General features: G+C 37.9%; 1 protein-coding gene across 1 annotated transcript in view; it reads right to left on the bottom strand.

The window, feature by feature from the left end:
* CYP20A1 (cytochrome P450 family 20 subfamily A member 1) overlaps positions 1-19,024 on the bottom strand; it is a 74,223-nt gene that overhangs the window by 44,931 nt on the left and 10,268 nt on the right. The window contains exon 5 of the mRNA XM_024738334.1: positions 3,164-3,331. Within this exon, the coding sequence (XP_024594102.1) occupies positions 3,164-3,331 (168 nt within the window). The remainder of the gene's footprint in view (positions 1-3,163; positions 3,332-19,024) is intronic.

The following is a 19,024-nucleotide window of genomic DNA, read 5'->3' as shown; positions in this document are numbered from 1 at the left end:
AAAAAAAGAAAAAAAAAAAAGGGAAGGGCCCCAAAAAAAAAAAAAAAAAAAAAAAAAAAAAAGCACTATAGGGGACTTCACTGGTGGCCCAGTGGTTAACACTTTGACTTCCAATGCAGAGAGTGCAGGTTCGATCCCTGGTCAGGGAGCTAAGAACCCACATGCCTCGCAGCCAAAAAAACAAAACATAAAACGGAAGCAATATTGTAACAGATTCAGTAAAGACTTTTTAAATGGTCCACATCAAAAAGATCTTTTAAAAAAATAAAAATAAAAATTTTAAAGCACTATAAATAAACGTAAAAGCAAATGAAAATTGAGATAAAAATAAAAAGCTCTTACAGATTAGTAAGAAAAAGAAACACATTGATAGAAATATGGGTGAAGGACATGAGAAAGCATCCCACAAAAGATGAAACACAAGTTGTTCAGCAAAAATATTAAACAATGTTTAACCTCACAAACAATAAAAGAATTATAAATTTTAATCACAAAAAATCATTTTTTACTTACAAGATAGGCAGATATTTAAAAGACACATAACTCTAAATGTCAAAAGCACAAGGAAAGAGCACGCTAATGCTGGTGGGAAAATAACTGGGACAATGTTTTTGGAGGGTAGTTCAGAAACAGTATGCAGTTGGGTGTGAGGTGAACATTTTTCACGTTAACGCCTGTGAAAGCGGTATGCATCTTATGACTGACGACATCTCCCAAGTGCTGTCAGCCAAGCAACAGTCGTGGTGCAGCTGTCACTGCCTCTGCATTCACAACCTGGTTAGTGCTCCTGGTGGCATGGCTGGACAACAGCAGCCCCGGGGTGTTTCAGAAATTAAAGATCATTTAAGGCAGGATTTTAAGTCATGTTTATGGTCTGAAAACTTTGACAACTTCCAGCAATGTTAAGAAAATACCAGATTGCTGCCAAAAATATAAAATTTGAATCTAGTCACACCCAAAAATATGTAATTTGAATCTAGTCAAACCCAAATGAGGGACAGTCTACAAAATAATTATCCTGTACTTAAAAAAAAATGTCAAGGTCAAGAAACAAAGAAAAGCTGAGAAACTGTTGCACATTAAAGAGGTTTGACCACTAAAAGTAAAGAAATCTGAATATGGGCTCTGGATAAAAGTATGGTATGAATGCTAAATTTCCCAAGTTTGACAACCATGTTGTTGCTATATGAGAGAATATCCTTGTTTTTAGGATATACAGACTGAAGTATTTAGGGGGAAAGAAGCAAAATGTCTACTTTACTCTCAAATGGTTTGGGTAAGGAGAGGAGGAATGAATGGATGGATGGATGGATGGATGGATGGATGGACGGACGGACGGATGGAGGATGGATGGATGGATAGACAGAATGAATGACAAAAGCAAATGGGGCAAAATGTAAACAACTGGTGAACCTGGACGAAGGATATTATGGGAGTTCCTAGTACTAGCTGCAACTTTTCTATAAGTTTGAAATTATTATTTCTACTCTGAAATTCTAAGGAAAGAAAGGTAAAGAAAATGCCAGAATAAAAATACGCAGAATAGGAATAGGTATCAGCAGCTTAGAATAAAATTCTGGAAATAATAGTGGAGGTCCCGTTTTAAAACTGCTGTCTCATCAACATGAAAAAAATCAGATAACAACTGAGTCAAAAATTGATTCTTCGTTAAAATATGAAAACATTTTAGGAATTCCTTAGCCAATTTGTTTTAGCTGGGTAACCTGAGTAGTTTACTCTAGGAAGGGGAATTAGAGTGATTTTTCCACTTTTATTTTTACGCTCCTGAACATGTGAACGTTTTCTAAGAAATGTATATTTTTCAATCATCAAACACAAGTAATAAAACCATTTTAAAGGGAAAAATGATAGTATTAAACAGTGACAGAGTGTTAAGCCACAGTGCCTAGTGATTTTGTTTTACACACATTATATTATTTAACCTGGTTTTATAGATTTGAAAGTAAGTGATTTCTCAGAGATCCAAAATGCAGTGAAGTAAATGACTTAAGTATGATTTGAAACAAATAAAGTAATATAATGTTGAGACTGATAAAAATAAATAATAAAGTCCATATGTGAGTTCAGAAAAGGCAAACAGTAAACCTGTTTTCAACTGCATTAGCCTTTCTTCATATTCATTTTCGTATTTTAACACTCCATCAACTTTAATTTCTTTCTATATAGGACGTAGTGTCTATTAAGTATGGTTTTTCTCTTTATTCTTGAAATTAGTATTATTTTATAACACACTTGGTTTTGGGTGTTTTGCCACGCCACATGGCTTGCAGGATCTCAGTTCCCCAAGCAGGGATTAAACCTGGGCTACAGCAGTGAAAGCCCAAAATCCTAACCGCAAGGCCGCCAGGGAACTCCCGACATACTTGCTACATATTAAAAGAAAAATTTTTTTTAGTCATTCATTTTTTAAATTTCAAAAAGTAACTGCTTAGGGACTCCCTGGTGGTGCAGTGGTCGAGAATCCGCCTGCCAATGCAGGGGACACGGGTTTGATCCCTGGTGAAGATCCCACATGCCATGGAGCAACTAAGCCTGTGCACCACAACTACTGAAGCCCATGCGACTAAAGCCCGTGCTCAACAAGAGAACAAGAGGAGCCACCACAAGAGGAAGCCCGCGCACTGCAAGGAAGAGAAGAGTTGCCCCTGCTCTCTCAACTAGAGACAGCCCACAAGCATCAATGAAGACCCAACGGAGCCAAAAATAAATAAATAATATACATAAATTTTTTTAAAAAAGTAATTCTTGGGCTTCCCTAGTGGCGCAGTGGTTGAGAGTCCTCCTGCCGATGCAGGGGACGCGGGTTCGTGCCCCGATCAGGGAAGATCCCACATGCCGCAGATCGGCTGGGCCCGTGAGCCACGGCCGCTGGCCCTGCATGTCCGGAGCCTGTGCTCCGCAACGGGGGAGGCCCCAGCGGTGAGAGGCCCGCATATTGCAAAATAAAAGAAAAAGAAAGAAAAAAAAAAAGTAATTCTTAAATTTTTAAAAAAGGGAACAATTAACCTTCTTGCATTGTTTTTAGCCCCAAACAAGGAAATTCTGTACTACAGAATCTTAAACCTTCTTAAGAGGCAAAGTCTACATTATTCAACTATCCAATTTGATGAAAGAGTAATTTTAAATTTGGCCCTAGACTTACTGTGCCATGATTCTTCTGGAAGCGAATGACTTCTTGTTCATCTTCAAATGTACTACCCATTACCATCTGCGTAACAGACTTCATTGCAAAGCCAAGCATATGCTGGCAGAGAGGGACATGTTGGGACTCTGGGTAGGAGAGCCACTTATCCAATAATTCTTCTGAAAGCTGAAAGAAAACAGAAAAACACAATGATTTACTACTTTCTCCTACTAAATCTTAGAAAAATCCATCAAGTAGACTCATTTCATAGAGTATACAGTTCAACTCCTTAATCACAGCAAACATTCAGGTGTTTACTGACCTGTCAGTCTAACACTGGCTCCACCAATAATTACATCCCTAATAGTTTAGGTTCAGATTCTGTCAAAGGGCTGATTTGGAAAACAAAAGAACCACAACAGTGAAAACAGAAAATATAAGTTAAATGTTCAAAGGCTGGGAAAACCTTAAACCTAAAGGAAATTAAGATATTAAAGTCTTGCGCTTCCCTGGTGGCACAGTGGTTGGGAGTCCGCCTGCCGATGCAGGGGACACGGGTTTGTGCCCCGGTCCGGGAAGATCCCACATGCCGTGGAGCAGCTGGGCCCGTGAGCCATGGCCGCTGAGCCTGCGCTTCCGGAGCCTGCGCTCCGCAACGGGAGAGGCCACAACAGTGAGAGGCCCGCATACCGCAAAAAAAAAAAAAAAAAAAGATATTAAAGTCTTAGTATCTAATTAAAAATGGTAAAGGTTCCCCACAGACTTGTTGTGATATAGTAAACAATCAATAAATATATGAATATGTAAAAGTCCTAGACATGCTTCAGTGACAGAAACCTCTCAGAGTCTCTTTGTCATTCCTTCATCCAACGAATATTTATCAAATCCCCTGTGGAATAAAAAACAATGTGTAGGGACTTCCCTGGTGGCGCGGTGATTAAAAATCCACCTGCCAACGCAGGGGACACGGGTTCAAGCCCTGGTCCGGGAAGATCCCACATGCCATGGAGCAACTAAGCCCATGCACCACAACTACTGAGCCCACGCTCCACAACTACTGAAGCCTGCGCACCTAGAGACCATGCTCCACAACAAGAGAAGCCACTGCAGTGAGAAGCCTGCACACCGCAACGAAGAGTAGCCCCCACTTGCCGCAACTAGAGAATGCCCACATGCTGCAACGAAGACCGAACGCAGCCAAAAATAAATAAATAAAACAATGTGTAATAAAAGTATCAAAAGCTTTGGAGTCAGAAAAACCTTGGGTTTACTTCTGGCTCTGTTACTTAGAAGTAATGTGACTTTGCGCAATTTGCTTGACTTTTCCAAGGTTCAGGTGTTTCAACAGTTAAACAGGCATGACATCTCCCACTTTTCACAGTTGCTGTGATAGGGATAATTGTACTTACATCACACAACACAGTTTTGTGAAGGGTTTTGTGAAGTAAAATATATAAAGCCCCTTTCATGTTAGGAACTCAAATTTAAGCTACTTTCCCATATCAACTCCATGAAAGTTTTGTCACAGTGTAAAGGACTTCACTGATCTACACATATGCCACTAACATAATTTTGAAAATTTACCATATCTATATAATATTTCCCATTACAATTCTCTTTCAAAATGTTCCAGAAGACAGACTGACTTCCACAATGGTGGAGTGAGCACTTTGGTGATCTCACTCTCCCTCTAAAACAGTGAAAATACGTGCAAAACTACTAAACAACTAACATCAACCATTCCAGCACTTTGGCAATTAACCAAAACCCAGTACCCACTGAGAAGTGTCTATTCAACAGGAACAACTAAACCTTGGTAAGACAGTGGGGTCTTCAGTGTTTTAACTTAAGGTTATTTCATTTTCCTTCTCTCCCCAGCTCAACAGTAGCCAAAAGTCAACAGCACTGCAGAAAACAGAGCTCTGTTAAAAGCACCATCACCACTGGTCATCAAAATGGTCACTGAAAACGGAGGACAGGGAATCCCAAGACTCTAACCCTCCCCAAAAGCATGTAATGAGCTGGCCAAAACTGTCAAAATCAACTTCTGAAAAACTCTGGAATACAGCCAAAGACTTACAACAACCAGGGGAAGCCTTGATGAAGAAAGAAGCCATTGCTTTGTGGTAAGAAAGCACTGTGACATTTTAAACAGCCTGCCTGTAATTCCCATATCCCAGAGAGGCAGCAGCTAAGAGAACAGCAGCCCATACTCCTGGTGCAAATTGCTAGGAAGCGATACAGACATTTTTGTCAAAAAATTGTGGCTGTGGGTCTCAACCTGTCTGGCAACTCCCATCAAGGACTGGTGCAAAGGTTGCCCTTGTTTGGCCCAACTCTGAGCATTTCCAGAGCTAGGACAGGTTCCTAGGTGGCTTCTGCCGAAAACATTTAAAGGTGCAGGTATTGGCTGCAAAAGCTGGGGCATGAAACGACAGTTGGGACAAGCAATGAAAAGACCAAGAAGCCAAGGGAAGGAAGGGTTGGGAGAAGAGATAAATGTGGGAATAAGAGCTTTTAAAAGCTTCTGCAAATACCAGGGAATTAAGAAAGTCATGCACATGCCCAAGACCAGGATACATGCTCAGAAAAGGTCTGAGAAGACTAGGCTTTCACATCTGGGGTCTTCTGGCTCCATACAAGCAGAAAGTGAGAACAAAGGCAGAGCCGTATAAAGCCTGGATAAGTGTGAAAGGAGGACTCCAACACAAAGCGAATCTGCAAACACTGGGAGAGTTTTTTAAATTTTCTTTTGTAAGCTTCAAGTGTTTAAGGTAAAATCTGTCAAAACACCAGCTGAGCATTAAGCTAACAGAACAGATGCTTCAGTGGCCACACATGACAAAGAATACAGACTTTACAAAAACAGTTTAGAAAAGACTAAGCAAGTGAACGACAATAATCCACAACAGATAGCAAGAACAAACTCTAAGGAAGGTGAAGAATCTGATTTCAAGACTGCCATCCACACGTGTGCCCCCTCTGGCAGAGTCTCGGTATCAGTCATGCGAGCATGGGATCTTCCTTGGGTGCTCTGTCTCAGCCCTAGAGTTGGTGATGCTCCTTTTACCAGCTATACCTGTATTCTTTAGAGTTATCTTTACTTCTGACTAGCTAATCTCTCATTACTCCAAATCCCCTGCTGTAGTTAATAATTCTTTATATTAAACTTTCCCTATTTAAATAATTGTGTGCTTTCTCTCTCCCGATTGGACCCACACGGATAAACACTTTAAGAAACACGAATCAAGAAGAAGAGAGAGAAGGTACTAATGAGGCTAATGACATTAAAAATATAACAGAGGTACTTCCCTAGTGGTCCAGTGGTTGAGAATTCACCTTCCAATGCAGGGGATGCGGGTTCGATCCCAGGTCAGGGAACGAACATCTCACATGCCGCGGTGCAACTAAGACTGCATGTCACAACTACAGAGCCCACACGCTCTGGAACCCGTGCAACACAACTAGAGAGCTGCTGCGCCACAATTAGAGAGAAGCCCGCGCACCACAACAGAAGATTCCACGTGCTGCAACTAAGACCTGACACAGCCAAAAATAAATAAATAAATATTTAAAAATATGTATGTATAACAGAATAATTGGCAATAAAGCATGAAAAGAAATGAAAGGTATTAGGATTGGAAAAGAATAAAACTGTCACTAATCTCAGATATCATGATAAACCATTAGACTTAATAAGGAAATTTGGCAAGGTTAATGACTACAAGGTCAATATGCAGAAATCAACTGTATATATAAGTAATAAACAAACAATGAAATTTAAAAACTGTAGCATTTACGATAGCATTTTTAAAATACCACTAAATAGGAGTAAATTTAATAAAAGATGTAGAAGATCTCTACACTGAAAAGAGAAAAAATTATTGAGAAAAGCTAAAGACCAAAAAGTGGGAGGGTATTCTTCCATATTCATGGTTTGGAAAATTCCCTAATATTGTGGACAAAGAATGTTGCCTACCATTCCAGTAAACAACAAATGTTGCCACCATCAAGCTATCAGCCACTGCTGCCCCTCCTCCCCACATGGTGCACCCTGAAGGGATTCAGAATGGAGAAAAACAGGATACAGGCCTTAGATATGTAAGATGTATATCTAAGGAATAATTTCAATAAGCCCAGACTCTTACATCTTCTCATACATAGAAAAGCACTAAAATCACTAATTTCAGATATCTGGTTTTTGCCATTAGCAGTAGTCTTCTGATGTTTGACTACACAGTTTTTTTTCTCAGAATATATAGGAATATATCCTGGCTCCTCCCTTACCTCTTCAGAACAGTTCCTCAGAGCCATCTGAGAGGCTGTTTCCCGGGCTATTTTTCTCAGTAAGGTCCTTGAATAAAACATAACTCACAACTTTTAGATTGTGCGTTTTTCCCCAGTCAACAATATGTAAAGGTAACTTTACATACATCAAGTGACCTACACGGTTACTTGGTTTTGACAAAGGTACATTACAGTACAATGGAAAAAGGATGATCTTTTCAATGTTATGCTGGGTCAACTGGATAACCATATGGGAAAAAATGAATGTTAACCCCCTTCCTCATTCTTTACACAATAACAAACACTAAATAGATTATAGATCTAAGTTCGAAAGGTAAACAGTAAAACTCTCAGAACAAAATTTAGAAGAATATATTCATGACATTAAGTTAAATAAAGATTTCTCACGTAAGATTTAAAATGCAGTAAACATAAAGGCAAAAAAAAATAAGTTACACTACACTAAAATTAGCATCTGTTCATCAAAAGACAAGCTTAAGATCATATAAAATCAAGCCACAGTAAAAATACTTGAGATATACACATATATAATATATATGCACCCACACATGCATCCAATAAAGTTCTTAAATTCAGAATTTTTTAAAACCTCTTAAAAATCAATACAAAGAGAGAAAACCCAAAAGAAAAATGGGCAAAAGACTTGAAACAGCACTACACCAGAGTGACTATCCAACTGGTCAATAAACAAATGAAAAAATGCTTAATTTTATTCACCATCAGGAAAATGCAAATCAAAATCATGACAAGTCCCTCCCATCAGGGACCTTGCACAAGCCTCTTAGATAGACTCATCCACGAGAGGGCAGACAGCAGAAGCAAGAAGAACTACAACCCTGCAGCCTGTGGAACAAAAACCACATTCACAGAAAGATAGACAACATGAAAAGGCAGAGGGCTAGGTACCCGATGAAGGAACAAGATAAAACCCCAGAAAAACAACTAAATGAAGTGGAGATAGGCAACCTTCCAGAAAAAGAATTCAGAATAATGATACTGAAGATGATCCAGGACCTCGGAAAAAGAATGGAGGCAAAGATCAAGAAGATGCAAGAAATGTTTAACAAAGACCTAGAAGAATTAAAGAACAAACAGAGGTGAACAATAAAATAATTGAAATGAAAACTACACTCGAAGGAATCAATAGCAGAATAACTGAGGCAGAAGAACGAATAAGGACATTTCAACCAAAAACGGATAAGACAGAGGGTGGAATTCACTGCCACAGAACAGAATAAAGAAAAAAGAATGAAAAGAAATGAAGACAGCCTAAGAGACTCTGGGACAACATTAAACACAACAACATTCGCATTATAGGGATCCCAGAAGGAGAAGAGAGAGAGAAAGGACCTGAGATAATATCTGAAGAGATTATAGTCAAAAACTTCCCTAACATGGGAAAGAAAACAGCCACCCAAGTCCAGGAAGCGCAGAGAGTCCCATACAGGATAAACCGAGGAGAAACATGCCAAGACACACAGTAATCAAACAAGCAAAAATTAAAGACAAAGAAAAATTACTGAAAGCAGCAAGGGAAAAACGACAAACAACATACAGGGGAACTCCCATAAGGTTAACAGCTGACTTCTCAGCACAAACTCTACAAGCCAGAAGAGAGTGGCATGATATACTTAAAGTGGTGAAAGGAAAGAACCTACAACCAAGATTACTCTACCCGGCAAGGATTTCATTCAGATTCAATGGAGAAATCAAAAGCTTTACACACAAGCAAAATCGAAGAGAATTCAGCACCACCAAACCAGCTCTACAGCAAATGCGAAAAGAACTTCTTTAAGTGGGAAACACAAGAGAAGAAAGGGACCTACAAAACAAACCCAAAACAATTAAGAAAATGGTAATAGGGACATACATATGGATAATTACCTTAAACGTGAATGGATTAAATGCTCCAACCAAAAGACACAGGCTCGCTGAATGGATACAAAAACAATACCCATATATATGCTGTCTACAAGAGACCCACTTCAGACCTAGGGACACATACAGACTGAAAGTGAGGGGATGGAAAAAGATATTCCATGCAAATGGAAATCAAAAGAAAGCTGGAGTAGCAATACTCATATCAGATAAAATAGATTTTAAAATAAAAAATGTTATAAGAGACAAGGAAGGACACTACATAATGATCAAGGGATCAATCCAAGAAGATATAACAATTATAAACATATATGCACCCAACACAGGAGCACCTCAATACATAAGGCAACTGCTAACAGCTATAAAAGAAGAAATTGACAGAAACACAATAATAGTGGGGAACTTTTAACACTTCACTTACCTGGATGGACAGATCATCCAAACAGAAAATGAATAAGGAAACACAAGCTTTAAATGACACAACAGACCAGATGGATTTAATTAATATTTATAGAACATTCCATCCAAAAACAGCAGATTATGCTTTCTTCTCAAGTGCACATGGAACATTCTCAAGGATAGATCACATTTTGGGTCACAAATCAAGCCTCAGTAAATTTAAGAAAATTGAAATCATATCAAGCATCTTTTCTGACCACAGCGCCATGATGAGAGAAATCAATTACAGGGAAAAAAAAGTAATAAACACAAACACGGAGAGGCTAAACAATACGTTACTAAATAACCAAAAGATCACTGAAGAAATCAAAGAGGAAATCAAACAATACCTAGAGACAAATGACAATGAAAACACGACGACTGAAAACCTATGGGATGCAGCAAAAGCAGTTCTAAGAGGGAAGTTTATAGCTATACAAGCCTACCTCAAGAAACAAGAATAATCACAAACAATCTAACGTTACACCTAAAGGAACTAGAGAAAGAAGAACAAACAACCCAAAGTCAGCAGAAGGAAAGAAATCGTAAAGGACAGAGCAGAAATAAATGAAATAGCAACAAAGAAAACAATAGCAAAGATCAATAAAACTAAAAACTGGTTCTTTGAGAAGATAAACAAAATTGATAAACCATTAGGCAGACTCATCAAGAAAAAGAGGGAGAGGACTCAAATCAATAAAATTAGAAATGAAAAAGGACAAGCTACCACAGACACCACAGAAATACAAAGAATCCTAAGAGATGACTACAAGCAACTTTATGCCAATAAAATGGACAACCTGGAAGAAATGGGACAAATTCTTAGAAAGGTATAACCTTGCAAGACTGAACCAGGAAGAAACAGAACATATGAACAGACCAATCACAAGTAATGAAATTGAAACTGTAATTAAAAAGCTTCCAACAAACAAAAGTCCAGGACCACAGGGCTTCACAGGCGAATTCTGTCAAACATTTAGAGAAGAGCTAACACCCATCCTTCTCAAACTCTTCCAAAAAACTGTGGAGGAAGGAACACTCCAAAACCCATTCTATGAGGCCACCATCACCCTGATACCAAAACCAGACAAAGATACCACAGAAAAAGAAAATTACAGGCCAATATCACTGATGAACATAAATGCAAATATCCTCAACAAAATACTAGCAAACAGAATCCAACAACACATTAAAAGGATCAGACGCCATGATCAAGTGGGATTTATCCCAAGGATGCAAGGATTCAATATACACAAATCAATCAATCTGATATATCATATTAACAAATTGAAGAATAAAAACCATATGACCATCTCAATAGATGCAGAAAAAGCTTTTGACAAAATTCAACACCCATTTATGATAAAAACTCTCCAGAAAGTGGGCATAGAGGGAAACTACCTCAACAGAATAAAGGCCATATACGACAAACCCACAGCAAACATCATTCTCAGTGGTGAAAAACTGAAAGCATTTCCTCTAAGATCAGGAACAAGACAAGAATGTCCCCTCTCACCACTATTGTTCAACATAGTTTTGGAACTCCTAGCTATGGCAGTCAGAGAAGCAAAAGAAATAAAAGGAATCCAAATTGGAAAAGAAGTAAAAGTGTCACTGTTTGCAGATGGCATACTATACATAGAGAATCCTAAAAATGCCACCAGAAAACTACTAGAGCTAATCAATGAATTTGGTAAAGTTGCAGGATACAAAATTAATGCACAGAAGTCCCTTGCATTCCTATACACTAATGATGAAAAATCTGAAAGAGAAATTAAGGAAACACTCCCATTTACCATTGCAACAAAAAGAATAAAATACCTAGGAATAAACCTACCTAGGGAGACAAAAGACCTGTATGCAGAAAACTATAAGACCATGAAAGAAATTAAAGATGATTCCAGCAGATAGAGAGATATACGATGTTCTTGGATTGGAAGAATCAATGTTGTGAAAGTGACTATACTACCCATAGCAATCTACAGATTGAATGCAATTCCTATCAAATTACCAATGGCATTTTTGATAAAACTAGAACAAAAAATCTTAAAATTTGTATGGAAACACTAAAGACCACGAATAGCCAAAGCAGTCTTGAGGGAAAAAAATGGAATGGGAGGAATCAGACTCCCTGACTTCAGACTGTATTACAAAGCTACAGTAATGAAGACAATATGGTACTGGCACAAAAACAGAAACATAGATCAATGGAACAAGACAGAAGGCCCAGAGATAAACCCATGTACCTATGGTCAACTAATCTATGACAAAGGAGACAAGGATATATGATGGAGAAAAGAGAGTCTCTTCAATAAGTGATGCTGGGAAAACTGGACAGCTACATGTAAAAGAATGAAATTTGAACACTCCCTAACACCATATACAAAAATAAAGGTGAACGAAACTGGGTCATTTGTTGAGACGTGGATGGATCCAGAGACTGTCATACAGAGTGAAATAAGTCAGAAAGAGAAAAACAAATATCGTATATTAACGCATATATGTGGAAGCTAGGAAAATGGTACAGATGAACCAGTTTGCAGGGCAGAAGTTGAGACACAGATGTAGAGATCAAATGTATGGACACCAAGGGGGGAAAACCGCAGTGGGGTGGGGTTGGTGGTGTGCTGAATTGGACAATTGGGATTGACATGTATACACTAATGTGTATAAAATTGATGATTAATGAGAACCTGCAGTATAAAAAAATAAATAAAACAAAATTCAAAAAAAATAATCACAATGACAAACCCCTATACATATACCAATACCAAGGAATGGTGAGGATGCAGAAAAAGCAGAATTCTCATGTGCTGTGTGGGACTGTAAATGGTAAAACCACTCTGAAAAACTATTTGGAAGCACCTACTAATGTGTCAGTTCATTTAATCCTTAATAGTATGTGACAAGTAACTGTTATTGCCCCCATTTTACAAATGAGGAAATGTGTCACAGAAAATAAGTAACATGCCCAGGGCCACATAACAAAAATCACAGAATTCCTATTGCAACCCAGGCAGCTCGATGACGAGCCCAAGCTCTCAACCATTACGCCTCTCTATGTGGAAGAAGGTAAAAAATGTATCTTTAGAGTAACCAACTATGTCCATGCTGGGTAAGAAGGAAACTAAAACCAGATCAATGAACTTCAAAAACAGAAGGTGTTCTAAGATTAAGGGTCAGGATGTGGGCCAAGAGTAGATTTAGGAGTGAGAGAAATACAAAGTGATTAGCAGTTTGCTGTCAGAAACTCAGCGTTTGAGACTGGTTCCAACATTTAACAAAAGGAATGCTTTTGATTAGCATCACTCTAATATTTGGTTAAAGACCCAGTACCTGATAACCATTAGACCTAAACCTTCTTGAGGGCTGCTTTTTACATTGGTAATCTTAGTACAGTGTCTGGTAAATCGCAGGTGCTCAATAAATATTTAGTGAGTTTACCAACCATTTTTTTAAAATGACTGTCCTGCCTCTACCTCAAAAAATAAGTTATGTTTCTGACAGAGAGTAAGAACTCTCTCAAAAGTTACTACATACCTCTTTAAATATTCAATTCTGTCATACTAATAATGTGTCATAACTGTATATGTAAAGTCACTGGACATCATTAACGCTTTCTCTTTATAAAATTTGGCCTTTTACAGTTTTGGGGTTTTAAAAAAGAAAAAAACCATCTGATTAAAAATACTGAACAGTACAAAATCAACAGCAGGGAAGATCATTCTCCCCAAATCAACTCCTGCATATTAGCAGCTTCCAGAAGAATAAAAGAAACCAAATACATAGTCCTAAAAAAGTCCATGAATAAAAGGCTTTGTTCTTAGAGAAAATTAAATAAATTATTGAATTTTGGTTTTAATTAGTCAATGAATTATTAAGCTTTGCTCCTAATGAAAATTCAGTGACTATTCAGACTATCACTGAGAGTTGAGTGGTTCATTGCTTTTTTTGTTGTTGTTTTTTTTTTTGGTTCATTGTTTTTGACTTGTACAGTAATACAGGTTAGTGTAAAAGAAAATTAATATGTAGAAAACAATAAATAACTTAAAATAAATGAAAATATAGAAATTAATTTAAATCACCCTAAATTCAACCCAGTAGCAGTAATTACTGATAACATTTTTTTTATAGAGCTTTTCATGTTTTTCTATAGGTATGTGTATCCATGTATATGTGTACATACATGTGTGCATAAAGCTATACTTTGGACAATGTATTAATACTCTACAAACTGTTCTGTATACTGTTTTTTTTCACTTACCATCTGTTATGGGTTGAATTGTGCCCCCACAAAAGATCTTGAAGTTTTAACCCCCAGTGTCTGTGAATGTGACCTCATTTGGGAATAGGTTCTTGCAGATAATCAGTTTAAGATGTGCACATTAGGGTGGGCCTTAATCCAATACCACTATGTCCTTATAAAAATGGGAAATTTGGACACTGAAACACACACACAAACATATACACACACAGGGATACCTCATTATAAACATGAAGACAGAGATTGGGGTGATAAGTGTACAAGCCAAGGAATACCACAGATTACCAGCAAACTACTAGCAGCTAGGAAAGAGGCATAAAACAGATTTCCCTCACAGCCCTCAGAAGGAACCAACTCTGCTGGCACCTTGACCTTGGGCAACAGCCTCCAGAACTGTGAGACAATAAATTTCTGTGTTTAAACCACCAAGTTTGTGCTAGCTCTAGCAAACCATCTCCCCATGTCAGTAAATAAATGTCTTTGCAACCTTAATGTTTTCATTCTAATCCATTGTACGGATTTACGATCATTCAAATAATCCTCTACTACTGGACGTTTAAGTATTTTCCAATTTCTGCTACAATAAACAATGCTTCAACAGCCATCTCTGTATATACATCTATTGCCATTTGACTTCCTTAGATATGAAATTTCTGAGTTAAGAAGTAGTTTTCAAGCTTTTGCTTTATATGGCCATGCTGCCCTGGAGAAAGCCTGTATCAGCTTACTGTCTTAACCAGCAATCTCAAAGTGTCCATTTCCCATACTTTGGACTGTACTAAGTGTTGTCATTTTATAAAACCTCTGTCAGTCTAACAGGTAAAAAATAACTCAACATTGCTATAATTGGCTTATTTTGTTCGAATTATTGGTAGGGTTTAAACAAGTTTCAAATATTTAATGGCCATTTACATGTTTTCCACAACGTACTGCATGTTCACTTCTTTGGCCATTTTTCTACTGGGGCTTGTATCTTTTCCTTAATAATGTGTAAGAGCTTCTGTACATAGCTGGTTTTTAAATGAAATCCAGGGTATATATTTCCTCAGTTCTAAGTGATAGGTAGTCAGTTTTCTGGTGACCTTTCTTCTGTGGGATATTACATGTTCAAAAAAAAAACCTATAAATGGTATTCCTAAACACTGGAACTATAAATGGTATTCCTAAATTTGGACCATTTGGGTCCAAATTTAGGACCCAAATGGTATCCTAAAAACCTATTAGGACAATCTGTGACTTATCAGAGACTTTAACTGTGACTATCTCCCCACAGTACCAGATTATTACTGATTATGCAACTAACTGTGGAAATGCTTTCAGCCTGTGCTGGTAAAGCCTTTTTTTCCCCCTTTTTAGCCATGAGCATAAAAATTTTATTATCAATATTGTCATTTGTATCACAGAACTGTGTTGTGATTTGCTCATCCATTTGTTTTGCACAGTACTCTACAAAACAATGCAAATATTAGAAATGATTCGTGGAGGTTTTTACTCGACATACATATCTAGTACATCTGCTAGAGGCTTATATGAATCTCTTAGTTTATGAACCTTGACTATGTATATTAGATAGGAATTCTAACAATCTGTTGATGAGCTTCACTTGATAGTATTAAACCAATAAGTTCAATAATTTTGGCTATTATTACTAAGCTGTCAATTAAGAGGGTTCTGGAAAACTGTCATAAATTCTAAAATACTTCGTAAATCAGAGTTTAACCCAAAAGTCATAGGAGCATATGGGGCTGAAGCACACAGAAGAGAGAAGTTACACTCACAGAACTAAAGTGGACGTTTACACACAGCCTTTGAGCAGAGACGGTCAGGGCAGGAAGGAACCGGAACTCACAGGATGAGGTTTGAGAGGATTAGAGAAGAGTCAGAATACAGAATTCAGATCTGGACCAAAATAAAAATAAAAAAGGCAAAAGAGGGCTTCCCTGGTGGCGCAATGGTTGAGAGTCCGCCTGCCAATGCAGGGGACACGGGTTCGTGCCCCGGTCTGGGAAGATCCCACATACCGCGGAGCAGCTGGGCCCGTGAGCCATGGCCGCTGAGCCTGCGCGTCCGGAGCCTGTGCTCCGCAACGGGAGAGGCCACAACAGTGAGAGGCCCGCGTACCGCAAAAATAAATAAATAAATTTAAAAAAAAAAAAAAAAAGGGCAAAAGATTTATTGTGTCAGTATGAAGTACAGCTTATTTTGGAGTGATAACTCTGATAAACAGCCCTGTTCTCTTAAAGAAAAACCATTAGTAGGGAGGAAGAGGATGCTCTGACTACAGCCCTCTTCAATCATGTTCTTACTGATTAAATATTAATTGGTATATCTGACTAATGAGTAAGCTAAGTAACTGGCTTGTGCTATGGGGTTGAAAACATAAACCTGAAACACATTTCTCATGTATGGACACAGTCTACGAACCAAAGCTTGAAAATATGATGGCAAGAAATGTGAAAACTGGGAAATAATTTTCCACTTTGATTTGCCGTTGATCAGACAGGAGGAGAAAAAAACGCAATACAGAGCAAGGACAAAAAAGATTGAAAATTTGGGAAAGAGAGCCTACGATTAAAGAAGTTAGAATTACTTAGTTTGAAGCAGAGAAGTAACACTAATTAAGGTTTTTAACAATAAAGATTACTGAAAAGCATAATCACTGAAAGCAAAGCAAAGAGAAATAGGTAAAATTCCCTGGAGCTATACAATTAAATACGAAGATTCTTACAGACAAATGTTAGGTGTTTAAACAGAACAGAAACGTTCTGACTGGTGAATGCTTAGACAGAGGCAACATAACTGCTTTCAGGTAGGACATTCAGGTGTGACAGGATCAGCTATGACAACCCAAGCAGGCAGCCTGAGAGGTCCAGAGAACATGATGATACAACACAGTACTGACTGGGACTTCCCTGGTGGTCCAGTGGTTAAGACTCCACACTCCCAACGCAGGGGGCCTGGGTTTGATCCCTGGTCAGGGAACTAGATTCTGCATGCCACAACTAAAGATCCCGCATGCTGCAACTAAAGGTCCCGCACGCTACAATGAAGATCCTGTGTGCCACAACTAAGACCTGGCACAGCCAAATAAATGAATATTTAAAACAAAACAAAACCAAATAGTACTGACAATAATGAGAAGGTGGAAATTTGATATACAGATGTCCTGATGGCCCTGTGAATGATGGCTATCAGTTAGAAATAGGAACTGGAAAGGAGAGAGACTAATCAGCAGCTGGCCATGGTTAAAGGCCTTGTTCGCTTAGTTTTTGGAAGCAAAACTGTGCAGAGGAGCCAAATGTTAATTAATGCTTCCGGTAAACTCAACAAGCCAGCCTCAAATCTCTTTTTTTTTTTTTTTAATTATTTTTTTTTTTACAGCCTCAAATCTTGAATGAAAAGTGTGAGTTTCAAACAGAATTGAAGAATAAGGAAAATATGGCATAAAGCATTTACTGAATGTAATTTTTAAAAAGTAGATACTGTAGGATGAGTCAAAATGGCATCCTCTTAAGATTTATCAGCTATTCTACAGCTCAAAAAAGTCACAAAAGTCTTATAATGTGCAGTCTGAATATTTTTAGGAGGAATGAACAAAGTTACAGAAGGTGAGAAGGAAAAGAAAAGAAACCTGACCAAGTAGCTATTACATGCTAAATACTGTTAAGCCCTTGAAAAAGTATGCCCTCATCTGTATGATGTCTGGAATCTGTTTAAAAATAATCCAGAGAGAAAACAGGGGAGGTAAGTCGGGGTATAGATAAAGTAAGATTGCGTCTAATTTGCTAACTGTTAAAAGTTTGGTGATGAGACTACAGATGTTCATTATACTATTCTATTTTTATTTAAATTTTTCATGATTTTTACACTAATTATTAGAGAAATGCAAATCAAAACTACAGTGATGCATCACCTCACACCAGCTAGAATGGGCGTCATCAGAAACTCTACAAACAACAAATGCTGGAGAGGGTGTAGAGAAAAGGGAACCCTCTTGCACTGTTGGTGGGAATGTAAATTGGTACAGCCACTATGGAGAACAGTATGGAGGTTCCTTAAAAAACTAAAAATAGAACTACCATATGACCCAGAAATCCCACTACTGGGCATATACCCTGAGAAAACCACAATTCAAAAAGACACATGCACCCCAATGTTCACTGCAGCACTATTTACAGTAGCCAGGTCATGGAAGCAACCTAAATGCCCATCGACAGATGAATGGATAAAGAAGATGTGGTACATATATACAATGGAGTATTACTCAGCCATAAAAAGGAAGGAAACTGGGTCATTTGTAGAGACGTGGATGGATCTAGAGACTGTCATACAGAGTGAAGTAAGTCAGAAAGAGAAAAACAAATATCATATATTAACGCATATATGTGGAACCTAGAAAAATGGTACAGATGAACCGGTTTGCAGGGCAGAAATAGAGACACAAATGTAGAGAACAAATGTATGGACACCAAGGGAGGAAAGTGGGGTGGAGGGGTGATGAATTGGGAGATTGGGTTTGACATGTATACACTGATGTGTATAAAATGGATGACTAACGAGAAACTGGTATATAGAAAAACAAAATAAAATTCAAAAAAAAATTTTTTTCCATGATTTTTAAAATTATTTACCATATATAATGTGAAAGTAACTGGGGTGTATTTGTGTACTTGTGAGTGAATGTGGGTTTAATCTATATAGAACAGTAAGGACTCCTATGTAACCCTCCAAATGGGACAGATATAGGCCCATCAACTATAAAAACCCTGCATGAAAGAAGGAACGCATTAACTAAATTGGAAGCATTATTAAGGAGGTGTAGTTTCAGAGGAACAGGAAAAATGTAAGAAAGAAGAAATTTTAACAGAACAGAAGAACGTTGGGAGGTGGGGGGAGCAGCAAACAAACAGCAGGAAAATCTACTTCTCAAACAAAGGAAGGAAAGGTATTTTTTTGAGTAGTTACTCTGTTCTAAGACCTGTTGTTAGGTA

The sequence above is a fragment of the Neophocaena asiaeorientalis genome, unplaced genomic scaffold, assembly GCF_003031525.2.
Source record: "Neophocaena asiaeorientalis asiaeorientalis breed wild unplaced genomic scaffold, Neophocaena_asiaeorientalis_V1.1 scaffold258, whole genome shotgun sequence".
NCBI classification, from domain to species: Eukaryota; Metazoa; Chordata; class Mammalia; order Artiodactyla; family Phocoenidae; genus Neophocaena; species Neophocaena asiaeorientalis.
The sequence above is the reverse complement of the archived record's forward strand: the minus strand, read 5'-3'. Positions and strand labels throughout refer to the sequence as shown.